Source organism: Mirounga angustirostris, unplaced genomic scaffold, assembly GCF_029215605.1.
Source record: "Mirounga angustirostris isolate CCGP_5_RB_7025 unplaced genomic scaffold, mMirAng1.0.hap1 SCAF_16, whole genome shotgun sequence".
In the NCBI taxonomy this organism is placed as follows: Eukaryota; Metazoa; Chordata; class Mammalia; order Carnivora; family Phocidae; genus Mirounga; species Mirounga angustirostris.
Genome location: NW_026991724.1, coordinates 55,296,537 through 55,319,473, shown reverse-complemented (window position 1 = coordinate 55,319,473; position 22,937 = coordinate 55,296,537). Strand labels below are relative to the sequence as shown.

General features: G+C 38.5%; 1 protein-coding gene across 6 annotated transcripts; it reads right to left on the bottom strand.

Moving 5' to 3' along the window:
- Positions 1-2,914: 2,914 nt before the first annotated feature.
- Positions 2,915-22,503, bottom strand: LOC123840945 (zinc finger protein 677-like). Of its 6 annotated transcripts, none has more exons than XM_064581774.1 (4): positions 21,843-22,503; positions 17,886-18,012; positions 6,301-7,608; positions 2,915-3,142 (listed from the first exon to the last, which is right to left on the bottom strand). In XM_064581774.1, the coding sequence occupies exons 1-4, from the start codon at positions 21,855-21,857 to the stop codon at positions 3,057-3,059; spliced, it is 1,536 nt and encodes a 511-aa protein (XP_064437844.1). In that variant the 5' UTR covers positions 21,858-22,503; the 3' UTR covers positions 2,915-3,056. The 6 variants fall into 6 exon arrangements, 5 of the variants coding, with proteins under 5 accessions (XP_064437844.1, XP_064437845.1, XP_064437842.1 ...); XM_064581775.1 differs by having other exon boundaries at positions 2,973-3,142; positions 6,452-7,608; XM_064581772.1 differs by having other exon boundaries at positions 2,999-7,608; positions 21,843-21,974; positions 22,450-22,481.
- Positions 22,504-22,937: the final 434 nt, after the last annotated feature.

The following is a 22,937-nucleotide window of genomic DNA, read 5'->3' as shown; positions in this document are numbered from 1 at the left end:
TAAAATTAACAACACAAGAAACACGTGTTGGCAAGGACTTGGAGAAAAAGGAACCCTTGTGCACAGTTGGTGGTGGGAATGCAAACTGGTGCAGCCACTGTGGAAAAGAGTATGGAGATTCCTCAAAAAGTTAAAAATAGAAATACCTAATGATCCAGCAATCACACTACTGAATATTTACCCAAAGAATACAAAAACATTAATTCAAAGGGATACAAGCCCTCCTATGGTTATAGCAGCATTATTTACAATAGCCAAGATATGGAAGCAGCCCAAGTGTCGACTGATTGATACATGGAGTGTGGTATATATGTACCTTGAATTATTCAGCCATAAAAAGAATGAAATCTTGCCATTTCCAATGACACGGGTGGACGTAGAGAGTATAATGCCAAGCAAAGTAACTCAAAGATAAATAACTTATGATTTCACTCATATGTGGGATTTAGAAACAAAACAAATGAGCAAAGGGAAAAAGGAGGGGAGGAGGGGACAAACAGAGAAACAGACTCTTCATTATAGAGAACAAGCTGATGATTACCAGAGGGGAGGAGGGTGGGAGGGATGGGTTAGGTAGGTGATGGGGTTTAAGGAGCGCCCTTGTGGTGAACACAGGGTGATGTATGAAAGTGTTGAAACACTATATTGTACACCTGAAGCAAATATAACACTGTGTTAACTAACTGGAATTTTAAAACTTTTAAAAAGTAGTCTTCAGTTCCCTTAATCTTTTCTATTGTTTTTTCCTATTTCATTTATTTCTGTGCTGATCACTGTTATTTCTTTCCTTCTGCTAACTTGGGGTTATTTTCTTCTTTTTCTTGTGCCTTGAGGGGTGAAGTTTGAAATTTTTTTTCCTTAATGTAGGTATTGTTATCAACATTCCTCTTAGAATTTCTTCTGATCCATCCCATAAGTTTTGTCAGGGTGTGTTTCTATTTTCATTTGTTTCAGAATATTGTTTCTCTTTTGATTTCTTCTTTGACTCCTCAGTTGTTGAGTAGTGTGTTAATTTCCACATATTTGTGACCTTTCCATTTTTAATCCTGTTATCATTTGTTTCATACTATTGTGTCCAGAAAAGATAATTGGTATGATTTCAATCTTATATTTACTAAGATGCATTTTGTAGACCTAACATAGGACCTATCCTGGGCAATGTTGTGTGTGTGCTTGAGAAGAATGCATATTCTGGTTCTGTTGTATGAAATAATCTGCATATGTCTGTCAGGTCCTTTTGGTCTGAAGAATAGCTCAAGTCCAATGTTTTTGTGTTGATTTTCTGTCAAAATATTCTAGCCATTGTTGCAAGTAGGGTATTGAAGTTTCCTACACTTACTGCTATTTATTATTGCCTTTAGATCTGTTAGTATTTGCTTGATATATTTAGGTACTCCAGTGTTAGATGTATATATGTTTACAATTGTTATATCCTCTTGATGAATCGATCCCTTTTTATTATATAATCACTTTGTCTTGTTACAGCTTTGGACTTGAAGTTTATTGTATCTCATATAACTAGAGCCACTCCTGCTTTCTTTTGGTTTCCATTTGCATGGAATATCTCTTTCCATCCCCACACTTTGAGGCTATGTGTATCCTTAAATCTCAACTCTTTTGTCAGCAGCATTCACTTGAGTGTTTTTTGTTTTTGTTTTTTTGAGTAAAGTGATAGTAGTTTATTAAGTGAAGATACAGAAAAAGCTCTCAGTAGTGAGAGGGGTCCCAACAGGGTTGCAAAGGGAGAGGTTTTTTTTTTTTTTTTTTTAAGCCATCCAGTCACTGTATGTTGATTGGATAATTCATTCATTTACATTCAGACTAATTATTGATAGGTAAGGGCTTAGTGATGCCATCTTACCAATTGCTTTTCTGGCTAATTTGTAGTTCCCTTATTCCTCTTTTTCCTCCTTCTGACTTTCTTTAGGAATTGATAATTTCCTATAGGGGTATGTCTTAATTTCCTTTTCTTTTTATGTGTATGTATTGTAGGGTTTTGCTTTGTTGTTATCACAAGGCTTACACAAACCATCTCATAGATCAAAGTCTATTTTATGCTGATAACTTAAATTTGATTGCACATAAAAACTTTACTATTTGGGGCACCTGGTTGGCTCAGTCGATAGAACATGCAACTCTCGATCTCAGGGTTGTGAGTTCAAGGCCCACAGTAGGTGTAGAGATTACTTAAAAAATGAAAAATTTTTTTAGAAAAGAACTTTATTCTTTATTCCCAACATTTTGTTTTTGATGTCACTCTTTTTACATTGTAAGTGCATTAATGAACATTGTGTGTGTGCGTATATATATATGTGTATATATATATGCATATATTTTTTTTCTTTTGCCTTTCATAAAGTATTCTGAATTTGACTATATACTTTACCAGTGTTTTCTATTTTCATATTACTAATTTCATTCTCATTTCAGTTTGAAATCCAAAGTCTGCGCATCCTCAAAACAGTTTCTCTTAATTTCTTTCTTCTCCTCCTTCTTTTTCTTCTCTGTGACTGAGCCATACTTTTGTTTCTTTGCATTCCTCACAATTTTGTTGAAAACTTGCTTTTAAAATATAATGAGGAACTCTAGAAATCAGATTCTCCTTCTTCTTTAGGGTTTGTTTTTGCTGATTGTTGTGGGTTATAATTTGTTTAGTGACTTTTCCAAACAAATTTTGTAAAGGCTCTCTCCATTATCATGTGTGATAAATGTAGTCTCTCTTCCATTAGCTTAGTTATCATATTGTGGTTTGACAGAAATTTCACCAAATGCCTAGAGCTAAAAGAAAGAAAAGAGGAAAAGAAAAAGAGGAGGAAAAGAAAACAGATTATTTTCCATTTGTTTGCAGATTTGCTCTTAGTTGTGATACTCCAACTCTTAGCCAGGCTATTTAACACTCTGTCTTTACCTTCACTTTCTGTGTGTGCAGAGCCAGATGAAATAGCTTATGGTTTTCTCAGGTACTTTATTCTCCAGTATCTGTGGACTTTATTCCACACACATTTTTTTCTCTTCAGTCTCTCCCCATGCGTTTGGTCTTTCTAATGCTTGTCCCATCATCCCTTGTCCCAGTCTGCTATGGTCCATACTTTTGCTTTTAAATGCTGTATGATTCTCACTGAAGTTTGCCAATGAGAAAAACCTATATGGAATTTGGAAGGCAAAAGTGAAGCAGAAAATGTTAATCTCAGGAGAAACCAGTGACCAGATAAAGATTTTGCAGACCTTCTCACCAGCTCTAACTACATATTTAAGGCAACCAGAGGCAGTAACTTCTCAAACATATGCATGATCTTTGGCTTCTCCACCCACCATGGGGCTTTAGGATGTAGTTACCAGTGACTTACTCTATGATCCACCAGTTTTTCATACATTTCACTGCTCAAACTCCTTCTAAACTCTTGACTTAATTTATATAATTCTTACTCTTATATAATTGTATGTATATGTTCTCCTGACCAAACACAGATTGTTACAATACCTCAGAATATTACTATTTCTGTATTTTCAAAGTCTAAAAATCTCAACCAGCATGACTGTATTGGTTCCATGGCCCACTGGTCCTATCAATTCATCCCAATGAAAGAGCAATTTTGATATTTCAAAATCTAGTAAAGGAACTCTGATGCTTAAAAATATTGAATGGATGGGACAACTGGAAATCTACATGGAAAAGAATGAAGCTGGACCCCTACCTCATACCATATACAAAAGGTAGACACAAGAGGCCACACATTATATGATTTCATTTATATGAAATGCCCAGAATTGGGACAAACATAGAAATTACAGTGCTGGTTTCCAAGGGGTGGGGGTGTGGAGTGTTAAGAGTATGGGGTTTTTTGTAGGGTGATGAAATTGTTCTGGAGTTAGTACTGATAGGTTTTACAAAATTGTGAATAAACAAAAAGCCACTTAATTGCACACTGTTAAGGTATCAATTTTATGGCATGTGAATTATATATAAATAAAATGAACAAATATCTAATGTATTTACATTGAATTCAGGAAAACATTCTGACAGACTGACTCTGGGCTCAAGACCTTGGAGATATAGGGCCCAATCTCCACTGCAGAAGTGATGATGATAGCAATTTTAATGGCAGGAAAAGAATGAATTTTATATACTTTTCCAGTGAAATGAGCATATTTTTAACCAAAATTCCAGTGTGACTTTCAGGGAAGCATTTAGATCTCCTGCCTTCACATTTCAAGATGTCAGTTCATCTTGTACCACTGCAGTTATTAACACTGAACTAAAGACATAAAGGACCCTCTTTCTTTACATTCACAAAGCACTTATTTTGTACCTCCCATTTTTATGTTACAGAAGTTTCAAAACCACCCCTTTGTCATACAGCCTCCAAATTTTTTACTGACTAAAGGGGTGAAATGTAAATTACATATATAAAAATTGATTTAAAACACGTGGAGGGAAAAGTGGTAAGGAAAAATTTTATAAGAAAATTAAAATGAATTTCCAACACAGTTGAAAAAGAACCATGAACCATAAGGCTTGTTACCATAATTTCAAATTTAGATTTTTCTAGGCTTTAAAAAATTGCTCTCCTAGTAAAATCCTTAAATCATATTTATTGTCTGATAAAACTTCTACACATTAATTTTCATGAAAATACCACAAAAATATCACAATTTATCTAAAGAGTATTTCACAAACATGTTCAATAACATATTGTATAAAGAATCCTACCTGTGCAGCAGCAAAGGAAATGCAGTTATTAGCATGAGGAAAATTGTGGTCTTTCCCAACCAAGGAGTGAGACACTTCAAAAGTAAATGTTCAGTGTTGAATTAGTCTAACCTCATTTTTATTATTTGACTATTAACAGCTTTAAGTCTCCCATCCCTCCTCCCATTCTACCTCACACCTATGTAGGCTGATTAGAAAGGCTGTGTACTCTTTCTTTGTCACCGGTGGAAAGTTTAAGCCACATTCAGTACCCTCTCCTCAGCTCCACCATAAAAGCCCCATAACAACAAATCTGGAGAAGAGGGTCCTTAACACATTAATCATGACTTAGATCATAGTTTTACATCTCTTATATGCCACTCATGCTGTCATTCAAATTTATATTATATTGGATTATAAATTCAGTGTTCTTGTTCTTCCAGGAAATTCTGGACATGAATGAACATCACCTAATGAAGTCTGCCCTTTTATCTTATTAAACCTTTCCAAGAGATCTTCATGGTAACATGAAAGGACTGTAATGAAAGTATATTATCAACAGATTTCAAACCTCAGGATGAAAATCATTGATAGTAATTTGGCCTTTTCAAGAAACCCGAAAGAAACTATTTAATAAAATGAAGGTAACAGGACCTTTCCACGGGGATCCTTGTAACTTTGACAGCCATTATAGGTATTATAATTTTGATTTTTAATTAATCAATTATCAATTATTAAATTTATTTAGAATTTAATTGAATAATCTTTCAGAAGAAGAGACTGTTTTCTCTACTATGAATTATCTGATGTGTAGCCGATTGTGAGAAATGGTTAAATAATTTATCACATTCATTACAGTTTTAAGGTTTCTCTACAATGTAAATTCTTTGGTGAATCCTGAGGTCAGATCGTTGTCTAAAGGCCTTACCATTTTCAATACATTTTTGTTTTCTCTCTGATGTGAATTCTCTCATGACCCCTTGGGTAAACATCTGAACATCTCATAAAAGTTTAACACATTCATTACATTTATAAGGTTTCTCTCCAGTAGGGGATAATATTACATATGCTTGATCTTTGGATAAAAGCCTTGCCACACCCATTACATTTTTGTGCTTTCTTTCAAAGATGCATATTCTGGTGTCTAATTAACTCTGAGCCCTGGTTACAGGCTTTGCCAAATACATGACTTTTACATGGCTTCTGTTCAGTATGGATTCTTTGATGTCGAGTAAGGCTTGAACACACATTAAAGGTTTTGCTACACACATGACATTTGTGAGGTTTCTCTTCACTACAAATTCTCTGATAATCCCCAGTGCTTGATCTTTGGATAAAAGCATTTCCACATATATTAGGTTTACAATGTTTCTTTTCAGTATGCGTTTTCTGATGTCTAATAAGATTTGCAAATTGGGTAAAGGCCTTGTCACATTCATTACATTTATAAGGCTTCTCCCCAGTATGGATTCTTTGATGTCGGGTAAGGCTTGAACACACATTAAAGGCTTTGCCACACTCATTACATTTATAAGGCTTCTCTCCAGTATGAATTATCTGATGTATGACAAGGTTAGAGGACTGGTTAAAGGCTTTGCCACATTCCTTACATTTGTAAGGCTTTTCTCCACTATGGATTCTCTTATGTTGAGTAAGGCTTGAACGCTCCATAAAGGCTTTGCCACACTCATCACATATGTAAGGCTTCTCGCCTGTATGAACTCTCTGATGAATTATAAGATTTGAATGTTGACTACAGACCTTGTCACATATATTACATTTATATGGTTTCTCTCCAGTATGGATTCTCTGGTGTCTAGTGAGGTGTGATATGCGGTTAAAGGATTTGTCACACTCATTACATTTGTAAGGTCTCTGCCCAGAATGAATTCTCTGATGATTGGTGAGATTCGAGCTTCCTCTAAAAGTCTTCCCACATTCATTACATTTATAAGGTTTCTCTCCAGTATGGATTCTCTTATGTCGAGTAAGGCTTGAATACTCAGAAAAGACTTTGCCACACTCATTACATTTGTAAGGTTTCTCTCCAGTATGAATTTTCCAATGCCGTGCAAGATTTGAATTTTGACTACAGCCCTTGCCACATATATTACATTGATATGGTTTCTCTCTGGTATGGATTCTCTGATGTCTAGTAAGTTTTGCAAATTGGGTAAAGGCTTTGCCACACTCATTACATTTGTAAGGCCTCTGCTCAGAATGAATTCTCTGATGACTAATGAGGTTTGAGCTTTCTCTAAAAGCCTTCCCACAGTCATTACATTTGTAAGGTTTTTCACTAAGAGGTGTTTTTTGATGTGTAAGTAATGAAGCATGCATAAAAAGTTTCCCAGATTTATTACAAATGTTCATGTTGATGCTAGGAGGAATTCTTTGAAGGGGTGAAACAGAACTACTGTTGATCAACTCCTCAACTTGATTATATTCATAAATTTTCTCTTCAGTTTGAAAATTCTGAAGGTCAGCCAGATGCAACTGAAACTTTAATCCAATTCCATTTTCAAAACATTTTATATACTTGTTTCCTGCACAGGTTATGTTATTTTTTAGTTTTAACAAATACCTTTTATATGACTTCTCATGTTTGTAATATTGATAAGTACTTTTTCTTACAGAAACACTCTGCTTTAGAGGGAAATCATTCCAGGATTTGTTATGCCGTTGATCTCTTCTACCAGTGAAATTTTGGTTATGGGCTGCGGTTACTCCTTTGTAATTTGTTTCATCATATGTATACTGACTTTCAAACTCATGCATATTTTGCTGGACTTCTCTGAAACCCAAATCCTTGATGTCATTTCTTTTGTGTCTTTCCAACATCAATGTTTGGAATAATTCTTCTTTGTTAATATCCTCTTTTGGTGATAATTCCTTAATCATACTTCTAACAGAGATATCTGAAAGATATAAAGAACCATAGGTTTCCTATTAATAGAGTTATAAAGTGAATATTTTATCTTGAAAACATAATATTAGGCCAAAAGTAATGCTTATATAGTTATAAAACTTCTCAACCATAGTATGCAAATATTTAGGAATAAAGGGAATCGGATTCCTCAATCAAGAAAGGGTGTTTACACATAGATAAAATTATTTTCAGGAAAGCCTAGTTCCAACACCCTATGATCAAACCACTTAGAGTATTTACATAAGCCCTGAAACAAGTGGTATCTTTCTGTTGCCACCCCAAAGTACTCACCAATTGGCACTAGACATTTGGGTGTTTCATATTTGAAGGAAAGCAATATTATATTAATGCATATACACATACCTAATTATTTAGGTACAATTATAAAGGCTAAAGGAGAGGACTACATACTGTAATGGTAAATACTATCTTAAACTTATCTAACAAAAAATGGCAATTCACAATTATAAGATAAAAATAGCACTGAGAAAATGAGAACCTGATAAAACACCATTGTAAGAATAACAAAATATTGGTCTGAATTTCTATAATTAAACTATCTATATTCATGCAGAATAGGCATTTTACAACATTAACCATTGGTGCATGACAGTCATAATACATAAAAGATATTTAAAAACCATTACCTGTAAGTCATAGTAAAAATGAATCACACATTTTAGAAACCCACAGTAAATCCAGAAGATAAATAATAAGCCAACACAATTACAAACCATTATAATCTGTGGCATTCTAAAGACTTCTTCCTTCAGAACAAAGGATAGGGCTCCTATTCCAGAAGGAATACATAATATGAGCATTGAAACCTATGTTAAGAACCACTGACTTTTTAAATATCTGGTTCAGGTACATACATAATATTTTAAGATGAAGAATTTGGGAAGGCAATCAGAAATCAGAATTATGATTTCATACCTGCAATTAACAACCAATAGAGCTATTTTCTTTTCCTTTTCTTTTTAACTTAATTTTATTATATTATGTTAATCACCTTACATTACATCATTAATTTTTGATGTAGTGTTCCATGATTCATTGTTTGCGTGTAACACCCAGTGCTCCATGCAGAATGACCCTCTTTAGTACCCATCACCAGGCTAACCCATCCACCCACCCCCCTCCCCTCTAGAACCCTGTTTGTTTCTCAGAGTCCATAGTCTCTCATGGTTCATCTCCCCCTCCAATTTCTCCCCCTTCATTTTTCCCTTCCTACTTTTTTTTTTTTTAAACATATAATGTATTATTTGTTTCAGAAGTACAGGTCTGTGATTCAACAGTCCTACACAATTCACAGCGCTCACCATAGCACATACCTTCCCCAATGTCTATCACCCAGCCACCCCATCCCTCCCACCGCCCCCCCCCCTCCCGCAACCCTCAGTTTGTTTCCTGAGATTAAGAATTCCTCATATCGGTGAGATCATATGATACATGTCTTTCTCTGATTGACTTATTTTGCTTAGCATAATACCCTCTAGTTCTATTCACGTCGTTGCAAATGGCAAGATTTCTTTTTTTTTTTTTTTTGATGGCTGCATAATATTCCATCATGTGTGTGTGTGTGTCTTGGCTCTTTCCATAGTTTGGCTATTGTGGGCATTGCTGCTATAAACACTGAGGTGCACGTACCCCTTTGGATCATTACATTTGTATCTTTGGGGTAAATACCCAGTAGTGCAATTGCTGGGCCATATGGTAACTCTATTTTCAACTTTTTGAGGAACCTCCATACTGTCTTCCACAGTGGCTGCACCAGCTTGCATTCCCACCAACAGTGTAGGAGGGTTCCCCTTTCTCTGCATCCTCGTCAACATCTGTCGTTTCCTGACTTGTTAATTTTAGCCATTCTGACTGGTGTGAGGTAGTATCTCATTGAGGTTTTGATTTGGATTTCCCTGATGCCGAGCGATGTTGAGCACTTTTTCATGTGTCTGTTGGCCATTTGGATGTCTTCTTTGGAAAAATGTCTGTTCATGTCTTCTACCCATTTCTTGATTGGATCATTTGTTCTTTGGATGTTGAGTTGGTAAGTTCTTTATAGATTTTGGATACTAGCCCTTTACCTGATATGTCATTTGCAAATATCTTCTCCCATTCTGTCAGTTGTCTTTTGGTTTCGTTGACTGTTTCCTTTGCTGTGCAGAAGCTTTTTATCTTGATGAAGTCCCAATAGTTCATTTTTGCCCTTGCCTCCCTTGCCTTTGGCGATGTTTTTAGGAGGAAGTTGCTGCGGCTCAGGTTGAAGAGGTTGCTGCCCGTGTTCTCCTTTAGGATTTTGATGGAGTCCGGTCTCACATTTGGGTCTTCCAACCATTTTAAGTCTATTTTTGTGTGGTGTAAGGAAATGGTGCAGTTTCATTCTTCTGCATGTGGCTGTCCAATTTTCCCAACACCATTTGTTGAAGAGACTGTCTTTTTTCCATTGGACATTCTTTCCTGCTTTGTCGAAGATTAGCTGACCATAGAGTTGAGGGTCCATTTCTGGGCTCTCTATTCTGTTTCATTGATCTATGTGTCTGTTTTTATGCCAGTACCATACTGTCTTGATGATTACAGCTTTGTAATAGAGCTTGAAGTCCGGAATTGTGATGCCACCAGCTTTGCTTTTCTTTTTCAACATTCCTATTCGGCTATTCGGGGTCTTCCCTGGTTCAATACAAATTTTAGGATTATTTGTTCCATTTCTTTAAAAAAAGTTGATGGTATTTTGATAGGGATTGCATTAAACGTGTAGATTGCTCTAGGTAGCATTGACATCTTCACAATATTTGTTCTTCCAATCCATGAGCATGGAACGTTTTTCCATTTCTTTGTGTCTTCTTTAATTTCTTTCAAGAATATTCTATAGTTTTCTGAGTACAGATTCTTTTCCTCTTTGGTTAGATTTATTCCTAGGTATCTCATGGTTTTGGGTGTAATTGTAAATGGGATCGACTCCTTAATTTCTCTTTCTTCTGTCTTGTTGTTGGTGTATAGAAATGCAACTGATTTCTGTGCATTGATTTTATATCCTGCCACTTTACTGAATTCCTGTATGAGTTCTAGCAGTTTTGGGGTGGAGTCTTTGGGGTTTTCCACATAAAGTATCATATCATCTGCAAAGAGTGAGAGTTTGACTTCTTCTTTGCCAATTCGGATGCCTTTTATTTCTTTTTGTTGTCTGATTGCTGTGGCTAGGACTTCTAGCACTATGTTGAATAGCAGTGGTGACAGTGGACATCCCTGCTGTGTTCCCGACCTTAGGGGGAAAGCTTTCAGTTTTTCCCCATTGAGAATGATATTCACTGTGGGTTTTTCATAGATGGCTTTTATGATATTGAGGTATGTACCCTCTATCCCTATACTCTGAAGAGTTTTAATCAAGAAAGGATGCTGTACTTCGTCAAATGCTTTTTCTGCATCTACTGAGAGGATCATATGGTTCTTGTTCCTTCTTTTATTAATGTATTGTATCACATTGATTGATTTGCAGATGTTGAACCAACCTTGAAGCCCAGGGATAAATCCCACTTGGTCATGGTGAATAATCCTTTTAATGTACTGTTGGATCCTACTGGCTAGTATTTTGGTGAGAATTTTTGCATCCATGTTCATCAGGGAGATTGGCTGGTAATTCTCCTTTTTGATGGGGTCTTTGTCTGATTTTGGGATCAAGGTAATGCTGGCTCATAAAATGAGTTTGGACATTTTCCTTCCATTTCTATTTTTTGGAACAGTTTCAGAAGAATAGGTATTAATTCTTCTTTAAATGTTTGGTAGAATTCCCCTGGGAAGCCATGTGGCCTCGGGCTTTTGTTTGTTGGGAGATTTTTTATTACTGCTTCAATTTCCTTAGTGGTTATAGGTCTGTTCAGGTTTTCTATGTCTTCCTGGTTCAGTTTTGGTAGTTGATACATCTCTAGAAATGCATCCATTTCTTCCAGATTATCTAATTTGCTGGCATATAGTTGCTCATAATATGTTCTTATAATTGTATTTCTTTGGTGTTGGTTGTGATCTCTCCTCTTTCATTCATGATTTTATTTATTTGGGTCATTTCTCTTTTCTTTTTGGTAAGTCTGGTCAGGGGTTTATCAATCTTATTTATTCTTTCAAAGAACCAGCTCCTAGTTTCGTTGATCTGTTCTACTGTTCTTTTGGTTTCTATTTCATTGATTTCTGCTCTGATGTTTATTATTTCTCTTCTGCTGGGTTTAGGCTTTATTTGCTGTTCTTTCTCCAGCTCCTTTAGGTGTAGGGTTAGGTTGTGTATTTGAGACCTTTCTTGTTTCTTGAGAAAGGCTTGTATTGCTATATACTTTCCTCTTAGGACCGCCTTTGCTGCATCCCAAAGATTTTGAACGGTTGTGTTTTCATTTTCATTGGGTTCCATGAATTTTTTTAATTCTTCTTTAATCTCCTGGTTGACCCATTCATTCTTTAGTAAGATGCTCTTTAGCCTCCATGTATTTGAGTTCTTTCCGACTTTCCTCTTGTGATTGAGTTCTAGTTTCACAGCATTGTGGTCTGAAAATAGGCAGGGAATGATCCCAATCTTTTGGTACTGGTTGGGCCCTGATTTGTGACCTAGGATGTGATCTATTCTGGAGAATGTTCCATGGGCACTAAAGAAGAATGTGTATTCTGTTGCTCTGGGATGGAATGTTCTGAATATATCTGTGAAGTCCATTTGGTCCAGTGGGTCATTTAAAGTCTTTACTTCCTTGTTGATCTTTTGCTTAGATGATCTGTCCATTTCAGTGAGGGGGATGTTAAATTCCCCTACTATTATTGTATTGTTGTCGATATGTTTGATTTTATTAATTAATTGCCTTATATAATTGGCTGCTCCCATGTTAGGGGCATAGATATTTAAAACTGTTAGATCTTCTTGTTGGATAGACCCTTTAAGTAGGATATAGTGTCATTCCTCATGTCTTATTATAGTCTTTGGTTTAAAATCTAATTTGTCTGATATAAGGATTGCCACCCCAGCTTTCTTTTGATGTCCATTAGCATGGTAAATGGTTTTCCACCCTCTCACTTTCAATCTGGAGGTTTCTTTGGGTCTAAAATGAGTCTCTTGCAGACAGCATATTGATGGGTCTTGCTTTTTTATCCAATCTGATACTCTGTGTCTTTTGATTGGGGCATTTAGCCCATTTACATTCAGGGTAACTATTGAAAGATATGAATTTCGTGCTATTGTATTCCAATAGAGCTATTTTCTAACTGTGAAGCAGCCTTTAATAATGCAATCCTGCAGTCACAGAATACATATACTACAGAGTATGTGCCTTGAAAATTTACTAAGACAAACAATATTGAGATGAAACAAATTATAAAATGAATACAAACATAATATAATGTAGGCAAAGGTCAATCACATATTAAACATAGGAGGAGGTCAAGAAGTATTAGTAAAGAAAGGTAAATTTCCAGAACTTGCTATATGTTATACAATGTTCAAAATCTAACAGCATTAACATATTTAAAATATTCTCAAGACACATCATCATATTTCAGATAAAAACAACGGGCCCATCGTGTTTACGTACCCAACACTAATTCACACAGAAAAAAATGTGAAAGCCAAAATTTGAACCTGGGCCTGCAGGCTCAGACCACATGTTCTTGAGCACTAAACATTACTACCCACTCAGGAAGTGAGCAAAGGTCATAGCAAACCCCACCAGCATACAGGGAAATGCTTCAAGAAAACTACAGGAATTGAGTTGTGTTACTAATATCATTACTGACTCATCCCACCTGGATAAGAGCATCTGAGTCATCACTTCCTGAATGTGTTGATTTAGACAGTAACCAGGCATGGTGCTATCCTGAACTAGCTGTCCTCTGGAAGAGTAGGGATCTTTATAAAATGCAGAAGGGGTAAGGATAGGGGGCGCTGAGGAGACTGGGGGGTCCAAGGGCTCAAAATTAATATGCTAAGGAGAAAACAGTGTGCTTCATCCAGATCAATGAAGAATATGAGGGAAGGTGGAAGAACAGAGCCTGTGCTTGCAAATTTATGGGAATACAATTGCACTAGGGCGTAAAAATCTTTATCTTAGAAGACATGAACTGGGCAAGTGGCACAATACTGACCCATTCTGTGGGAAATGTACTATGGGTGAGGGGGGACGGGAGAGAATGGAAGCGATGAGGAAGGCAATTAGCATGATACGGTGGAAGGAATACAGGTTTACCTCTATTCTAACATCTTCCCTGAAATTTCTCAAATGGGATATCCTTGGCTTTCTATTTATAAGCATTTACTCAAGAGAGTCCTACATATATATTCCATGAGACATGTAAAAAGTGTTCTTAAAAGGCAAGCAAAAGTCTGGACATGGCCATCAAGGGGAGAATGGATGAACTCACTCTACATACACATACAGATGCCATTAAAGTCTGTCAAGAATTCAGCAATGGAGAGTGACATGGATGCAAGATGATGAATCCCTGGTGGGGAGGACAAAGAGTTTGGTGGAGGGAAACAAAGTTAGCAGGTTTTGTCAAGGTCTGAACTTTGGGGGAGATGTGGATAGATTAGCTAAAAAGAAATAACATACCAACCAAATTATTAATTACATAATGTTTTATAAATAGAAATTTACCAATTTGGCGTGCTAACCTTTTTGAGGCTAAGTGTCCTTGTTTGTTATATAAAAATGATAGTGCTTCTTGGGGTGCCCGGGTGGCACAGCTGGTTAAGCATCCAACTCTTGGTTTCAGCTCAAGTCATGATATCAGGATCCTGGGATTGAGCTGCACGTCGGGCTCCATGCTCACTGCAGAGTCTGCTTGAGAGTCTTCCTCTCCCTCTGCCCCTCCTGCTCATGCTCTCTCTTCCTTTCTCTCTCTCAAATAAATAAATCTTTAAAAAAATAATAATAGAGCTTCTCTTGCAGCCTCCTCTAATTATCTGAACTCATATATTTGGATCTCTCCACACAATTGCTGGCATAAGGAGACATGAGGTGAGGGACGGTCTTACCATATATAAGTGGATATATAGTCATTATTGTGGATCAATGGAAGTTATGTGTACTTATCCAAAATCAATAAATTCTGACTTTGTTAACTATCACCACAACATAGGCAACCTCAAAGGGAAAATAACTTAATGACACACAGTGAGGAATGGATTTTACTGAAGGGCAGTGTTAGCAGAAGGGGACTGCAGGAGCAGCTTCTGGCAGTGCCATGCAGGAGTTAGATGTGCACAGAGATGGCCAGTAACATAAGGAGTTGGCTGTGGTCAGAGAGCAGGAGAGTACTGACATGTGGGTCAACAAGGACCAGGTGAACTTTTTATGGAACCCAGTTTAAAAGATGAAGATCAAAACAGACTTCAAGTGTTAACTGAAGAATGTAATTTCCAGAACATGAAAAATTTTGTGGAAAACACAACGAGTTATAAGCAATAGTGGTGAGGATGTACATGGAGTGGAAGAGATTATCTAACTTCCCAATAAAATACAGTGAGAACGTCAAATACTAGTTTAGTATACCAAGATGTGTACATGATGAATCTAGACAGGGAAATTAATTATTAGAATAAAGGATTTTGTACCAAAATACAAAAAGTCAGTAAAATTCAAATAAAATCCAAGAAGTTATATTTAGAAAACTTAAAATATACTATAGAAAAAGCAAGATATCCTATATAACAAATTATGGCAAATCAATTTAATGATTTCTGGGATGAACACAGTAATTTAATTAAAAAAATATTTTATCAAGATACCCAATATTCCCAGGCGCCTGGGTGGCTCAGTTGGTTAAGCGACTGCCTTCGGCTCAGGTCATGATCCTAGAGTCCTGGGATCGAGTCCCACATCGGGCTCCTGGCTCAGCAGGGAGCCTGCTTCTCCCTCTGACCCTCTCCCCTCTCATGCTGTTTCTCTCTCTTTCAAATAAATAAATAAAATCTTAAAAAAAAAAAAAAGATATCCAATACTCCCAATTTTACAAATCCAATCAATCTGAGAAAGAGCTACTTTAATAATAGGTAAATCATGTGAAAGAGAAACAAAGGGACTAAGATAATTTTTTCACAAAATTCAGGAGTTTGAATAGGTTTTGGGGAAACTGTTGCTGAGCCATAACCATCAACACTCAAGAAGCAAATCTTGTAATATATATTTTAAAATATTTACTCCTTGATCCAGCAGCCCACAAACCAGAGCTATAAAACAGAATTCTGAGTGTCATCAAAAATATGTAATTAATGATTAAATTTTTTAAAGTTCATTTTTAATTCATGGAAATGTACATGATGAAAACTGTAGGAGTTTAAACATAACAAATTAGAATTTAAAAATGGAGGCATAATATTGTACACCTGAAACTAATATAACACTGTATGTTAACTATCCTGGAATTAAAAAAAAAAAAAAAAGAAAAAAGAAGCATCATTTAACTTCGTAAGTTCCCTCATATGCATCACAATCATATTTGTTTGGAGGAAAGAACACTGTTGCATGCAGTGGGTGAACAATTTGGCACAAACCACAATTTGGTCAAAGCCTCACAGATAAACGATTGCAACAATGTTCTCCTTGGGATAAGTTCGTACATCTATGATTGCTGGCTCAAAGGGAATAATCCTTAGGTATTTGATCAACATTGCCACACTGCCCTTGAGAGACTCTGTGACACTCCACAAAGAGCAGAAAGAGAACTACAATCACTCATCAGTCAGACTCTCCTGATACTTTCTATCTCAGCCTCCCTCGGACTTGCTGACCACGCCACTCAGTGGCTTAACTGGGCACTTCTGTAAGTGGCAGGACAGCACTGTAGTACATTAATCAAAGTGTTCTTCAAAAATTTTGTTACCCAATAAACCCCCTCCACAGATAAGTCCACCAGAAGTTGTCCGTCAACTAAAAGTGGGTTATCACAGCAGAAAAAGAGGATATTTCAGACCCTAGGAAAACATGTTTCAAAAGCAAAATTGCAGACTTAGGAAAATATAAAACCTGTCCGAGCCAAATTTTGTCTGCATCACTAGCCTAGGCAGAGCGCAGGAAGGAGAATAAGGCAAGATAACAGAAGTAAAGCAATGGGGTTCGATTTTGCAGGGTCTTTGAGAAAACCAAGAGATGTAGGACTGGGTTTCCAGGAGACAACCTCTCTGTCCACTGTCTGTAGAGTACTGCTGACTACCCATCTCAGAAGATCCACCCCATTGCCTGGTTATACTCTTGATGTGTGCCAAAAGCAGGCCTGACAAAATGGCTAGGAGGCCTTGAGACAATCCCATGCAGCCTTAGGGCCCCAAGTGCAATGGAGGAGGAGCCAATGTTTTCCTATCTCCCAAACACAGGAACTGAGGATGAAACCCGGACAGGTCCTGGAGTCAGGACTGTGGAGGAACTGATGGATCAGCTGGAATCAGATGGCATCAAGTATGGAAGGAGAGACCAGAGGAAAAGAGGACCCCTATGAAACAGCCCTTCTCATCCCTCTCAAAGCCAAGGGATCAAAAAGGTCACAGCAGCCAGATAACAGTGTTGCAGGTCATGATAAAGACTGCCACTGGAATGTCATGTCTGCAGAACAGAGTAATGGGGGAGATTTCCTTTGAGTGCTCACAAGTACTTTTCTTTTCTCCTAGACCTCTCCTCTTTGGGGAATGTTTCTCAAACAATATTTGATGAAGCAGTTTCATCTCTGACCATCTCAGCTGTTACCAGTGTTCACATCTTTGATATAGTCCCACCCACTTGGTTTTTTCTCTATTTTCACCTCACCCTCCACAGCCCTCGGCTCTGTCCCTTGCTCCAAAATGGAGATAACGTTCAGGTCAGAGAGATTCCTGCTCACAAAAAAGGAGAGTTACGTGCTGGGGCTTTTCCAGAATATAATCCCAGCCCTTTGTTCAGCAGAGGACGGAAGATGTTACAGATGGGTCTACACTAATTTCGTCCACTGACTGGCTTAGGAAATATTTTACATATACAGACATCTAGCTCTCTTCTGGAATTACTGACTCAAATGCAGGAGAGTAAAACCAGGGAATCCAATACTTTAAAATTTTGCTACAAGGTTTTGTGATTACTCAAGTGGAAAAAGCAACACTAATCTAGTGAGGAGTGGGCAGATCGTCTGAAGAAAGGAGATGAAAGTCCAGGTGCCACCTCATGAAGCTTTCAATTCAGAGTCAATATAGCTTCAATCACAGTCTAGTAGGGCAGGGGCCCCCAAGAAACTCACTAGGGCAGATCCCAACATTTAGAGGGACATTATCCTCACCCAGGGAGACCAGGTTCCTATAGTTCTCCAACATCACGTCCTTGTACAAGGCCCTCTGAGCAGGGTCCAGGCACTCCCACTCCTCCTGAGAGAATTCTATGGCCACATCCCTGAAGGTCAACAGCACCTGTAACGAAAAACACATTAAACTAAGAGACCACAGGGAGAATTCTTATCTTCACACAAATTATAGGAGAGCGGTGTAAGGACTGATTTGGCTGTGGTGAAAAATCAGTATAAGGTAATTTTGAGCAAATCATATATCCCTAATTTTGTGTTATTATACTTCTCAACCAGAATACATAAATCCACAAAATCACTGTGCATTCCACAATTTTGTGAACAACAAAATATATAAATAAAAAATGCATCACAAGACGGACTATATAGAAGTGCTAGATAATACATTTTACACACCAATTATTCTCTGATGAGCTACACTGAGTAGTGTCTTTAAAGATTACAAAGTTGACAATGCCTTTTAAGAAAGCTTAAAATGTAAGAATGTGATGACGATTATAATGGCAGAAACAAAAAGTTTTTAAACATTCATGATGTGCTAAACATTACTCAAATGCGTATTATTTTGTGTAATAATATTAGAGAAATATCTGTGTCCACCTTATAGAGGAGGCAACTGTCACAGAGACTCTAAGAAACTAGCCTCGGGTCAGATAACTAAGAAATGGCAGAGCCGGCACCTCAACCAGGTGTTCTGAACTTAGAATTGAACCTGAAGAATCACACAGTTAAGTGACAGATACAGTGTTAAAAGTAGTTCTCTACTTTTAACGGGTTTCCTAAGTGAGAAAACATGAAACAAGTTCAAAGCTAAAAACAGGGACCTGCAGAAAATGTCATTATCTATGCATATATGTAGTATTTTATTATTGTTACCACTATTAATTCACTAATGAGTTAGTATAGAAAAAAATTTAAGGCCACGAAAAATTCGTAAGAACAATTTTCAAAGCTTAAAATAAATATAAAAGTTATTTATGAAACAATGCATCTTTTATACACACCATAGGCTTCTGCTCGCATACACCCACACACACATAAACACAATTTCAGTAAAAGTAGTCCTTTCAGACAGATTTTTGGGATGAATTTTTTTTAAATATATCTTTTTTTTTACTCGTGTATTTCAGTATTTTTGGTAAAACGGACATTTAGAAATTGTACCTTTTTTTTCTTTAAAGATTTTATTTATTTATTTGACAGAGAGAGACACAGTGAGAGAGCGAACACAAGCAGGGGGAGTGGGAGAGGGAGAAGCAGGCTTCCCGCCGAGCGGGGAGCCTGATGCAGGGCTCGATCCCAGGACCCTGGGATCATGACCTGAGCTGAAGGCAGACGCTTAACGACTGAGCCACCCAGGCGCCCCTGAAATTGTACTTATTTTTAATTAGGTTGTTGTCAACATTACTCTGTACTAGCCCAGTTAAAAAAATACAAAAATGAAAATAGAAAACTTTACCTTTTCCACTAAACACCTGTATGTAAATATCAAAATTTTGTCCATTTAAATGTCCATTTAAACATAAGCCAAGTGGAGTTTATCCAATAATAAAACAATGCTTGAAGATTATAAAATTTATTAATATTCTACATTATTTAATAAATTAAAATAGAAAAAAATGAAAGCATTAATCTTTTAAGAAATTATTGGATAACTAAAAATCATGCTAAAAAAAAAATTAGAGGCATCAAGTAAGGAAATTCCAGTAAACATCATGATTGACAGTAAACAACAGAAGCATTTCCACGAAAACTGAGGCTGACACAAGGGATGATGGCCAGGACTCCTGCTATTCATCACTGCACACAATGCCTGGACATTGTGAACCACGTGGGATCCATGTGTCTTCATCCAGAGAATGTTTTAATGAGGATCTAAAAGAACAAGCTATCTCTATGTGTATTAGCACAAAAACAACTCCAAGATATGTATACAGAATAAAATATCACAATATAACATTCAATGAAGAATTTTAACTAAAATCTGCTAATGACAGGCAAATGCATTTTTATAAGACATACACTTAATCTTCCACAGAACAGGCAATAGTGATTACAAAGGTGGTGAGTGATGATGGAGGGCATGACAGGGAAGGAGATGTTTTACTTCTTAGTCCAAAATGTGCAACACTGTTTGTGGAGTCTGACCTCAAAACAAAGATACATGGCATGTAATGTTTAAAACAGGGGCACCTAGGTGGCTCAGTCGTTCAGCGTCTCCCTTCGGCTCAGGTCATGATCCCAGGGTCCTGGGATCGAGCCCCGCATCGGGCTCTCTGCTCAGTGGGAAGCCTACTTCTCCCTCTCCTGCTCCCCCTGCTTGTGTTCCCTCTCTCACTGTGTCTCTCTCTGTCAAATAAATAAATAAAATCTTAAAAAAAAAAAAGTAATATTTTAGTAACAATTGGTGGAAACAGAATTTGGTTCCATCCACTCTGATGACAAAGACTAATTTTTTGCTCCAGTGTAATGGCTGAAACATTTTTAGGTAAAACACCTGCTACACAAAAGTCCCTGAATGAACAAGGGTCTTCATGGGATGGATACGCTGTGAGTGATATTAAAGAACGTACTGTTAAAACAAATTATACAATAAAACATCCTTTATCATTGATATGTTTCAGAACTTCCCACTGTAATCCAAATCATTAATATTTTAGAGACAGAAACATGCTGATTCACTTGTTTAGCTTCAAATGCCTTGTAAAATCAGGGACAATAGGTTTTCCCTTCTCAGTCTTATTTTCCAGCTGTTCCTGCACATTAATATGGCTCATTATTGTGCAGTTCTTTTTTTTTTTTCCTTTTTTTTTTCAAATTTGTATTTAAGTTCTAGTTAGTTTACATGTAGTGTAATATTGTTTTCAGGAGAATTTAGTGATTCACCGCTTACATGTAACACCCAGTGCTCAACGGGACAAGTGCCCTCCTAAATACCCATCACCCACCTACCTCCCTCCATCACCCCTAAGTTTGTTTTCTATCATTAAGAGTCTTTTATGGTTTGTTTCCTTCTCTCTTTGTTTTTCCCCTTCCCATATGTTCATCTGTTTTATTTCTTAAATTCCACATATGAGTGAAACCATGTGATATTTGTCTTTCTCTGCGTGACTTATTTCGCTTAATGCTGTTTTTCTTTTTTTTCTTTTTTTCCTTTTTTTAAAAGATTTTATTTATTTATTTGAGACCGAGAGAATGAGAGACAGAGAGCATGAGAGGGAGGAGGGTCAGAGGGAGAAGCAGACTCCCCGCCGAGCAGGGAGCCCGATGCGGGACTCGATCCCGGGACTCCAGGATCACGACCTGAGCCGAAGGCAGTCGCCTAACCAACTGAGCCACCCAGGCACCCGATAGGTCTTCTGGTTTTGTTTTGTTTTTTTTTTTTTTAAGATTTTATTTATTTATTTGAGAGAGAGAGAGCATGAGAGGGGGGAGGGTCAGAGGGAGAAGCAGACTCCCTGCCGAGCAGGGAGCCCGATGCGGGACTCGATCCCGGGACTCCAGGATCATGACCTGAGCCGAAGGCAGTCGCTTAACCGACTGAGCCCCCCAGGCGCCCCTTAATGCTGTTTTTCTTAATGCAGTTCTTCTTAATGCTGCTCTACAACGAACTGACCGTGCATTCACATGCAACTCCTAAAACAATCCCCTTTGCCAACCTCACTGACACCAAAGTCCCACCCCCAGTTTCTGATTCACACCAGAGTATGAAACCCTCCCCAAGAAAATCCCCCAACAGGGCCTCTTCCCAGGTTCCATGCCTCTGGGTCATGGTGAGATGGACTGTAAGTGGAGATGCGAGGCACTGAGGCGAGGCCGGGGTGAGTTCCAGCAAACGTTAGGCAGGACCCTTGAGTGCTTGAGAGTACATCACCAAGTCCAAAAACCCAGCATTTCAGGAAAGAGAGAAGCAACAACCAAGAATGTGAATTTTACCTGGGAACGCGACATTTTGGCCTCCTCTTCCTTTCCTCTTCTCCTGGACTTACTTCTCGGATAAGATCAGTCTTGACAAGTGGACGGTGAGGGCTGAACACGGGCTGTTTAATGCCTAGAATGCACATCCCCCTTCCCGGGACACAACCACACACAGAGGGAGGACCTCAACACGCGGAAAGACACTCCTCCGCCGCCCACTGCCCCGGGAGGGCCCGTGAACAGAGACAGGCCGGCGAGGCGGAGTCTCCCCTTTTCCTCGCAACTCCCTGCCCGGCTGTGAAGCCCACGCGCTCTGCGGCCGCACCGGCCCTCGGCAAGCGCCGCACACAACGGGGCCCCGCCCCCCTGGATCCGGGACGGAGGAATGCGAGGGCAGGGAGGCACCGGAAGCGGCGGTCTCCACGAACCGAGGCGGTCTCCACAAGGACGCCGCGACCCGGCGCTACCAGGCCTCGGCACGTCTCACGGCGACGCCGGGACTCATCGTGGGCAGGAAGGCGAGGGCCGCCGCTGTAACCTCCAGAGGGCCCCAGTGTGGACGGCTGGAGGCTGTGGGGCCGCGGAGCGCGGCGGGCTTGAAACTGACCATCCGGAATTCACTCACCCGAACGTTCCTGTCGCTCAGCCCAATTCACTTCCGGGTCTGCCGGCAACTGCACACGCGCAGACGCGAGAGGAGGTTACGGGGGGCGGGGCTTGGGCAGGGCCGCCAGGAATGGTCGAGACTGGGCCGGAAGCGCGCGTGGGGGCGGGGCGAGCTTGTGGGTCTGTTCGTCCCTTCCGGCTGTGCTTGTTTCTCAGCCTTGTGATCGCGGTGGGGGAGAGCTGCTTCCTGCCTGTTCCAAGTTAATGTTTATAAATTTAAAGTAAAAGAGTAGAGTTATGAGGGCCGCTTGTATTAGAGGCGGAGGTATCCTCAACAAGTTGAGAATGGCTAAATGGCTAAATTCAAAATCTTTTGGTGCGAGCAGGTGGAGATGTGTGTCTTGCAAGCGGTGGAAACTGGAATGTGATCACTCAGGTGATCGTCGGGACGAAGCCTCTCCTTGGACCTGCTTACAACAGGGCAGCTGGCTTCCCCCAGGGCAAGGG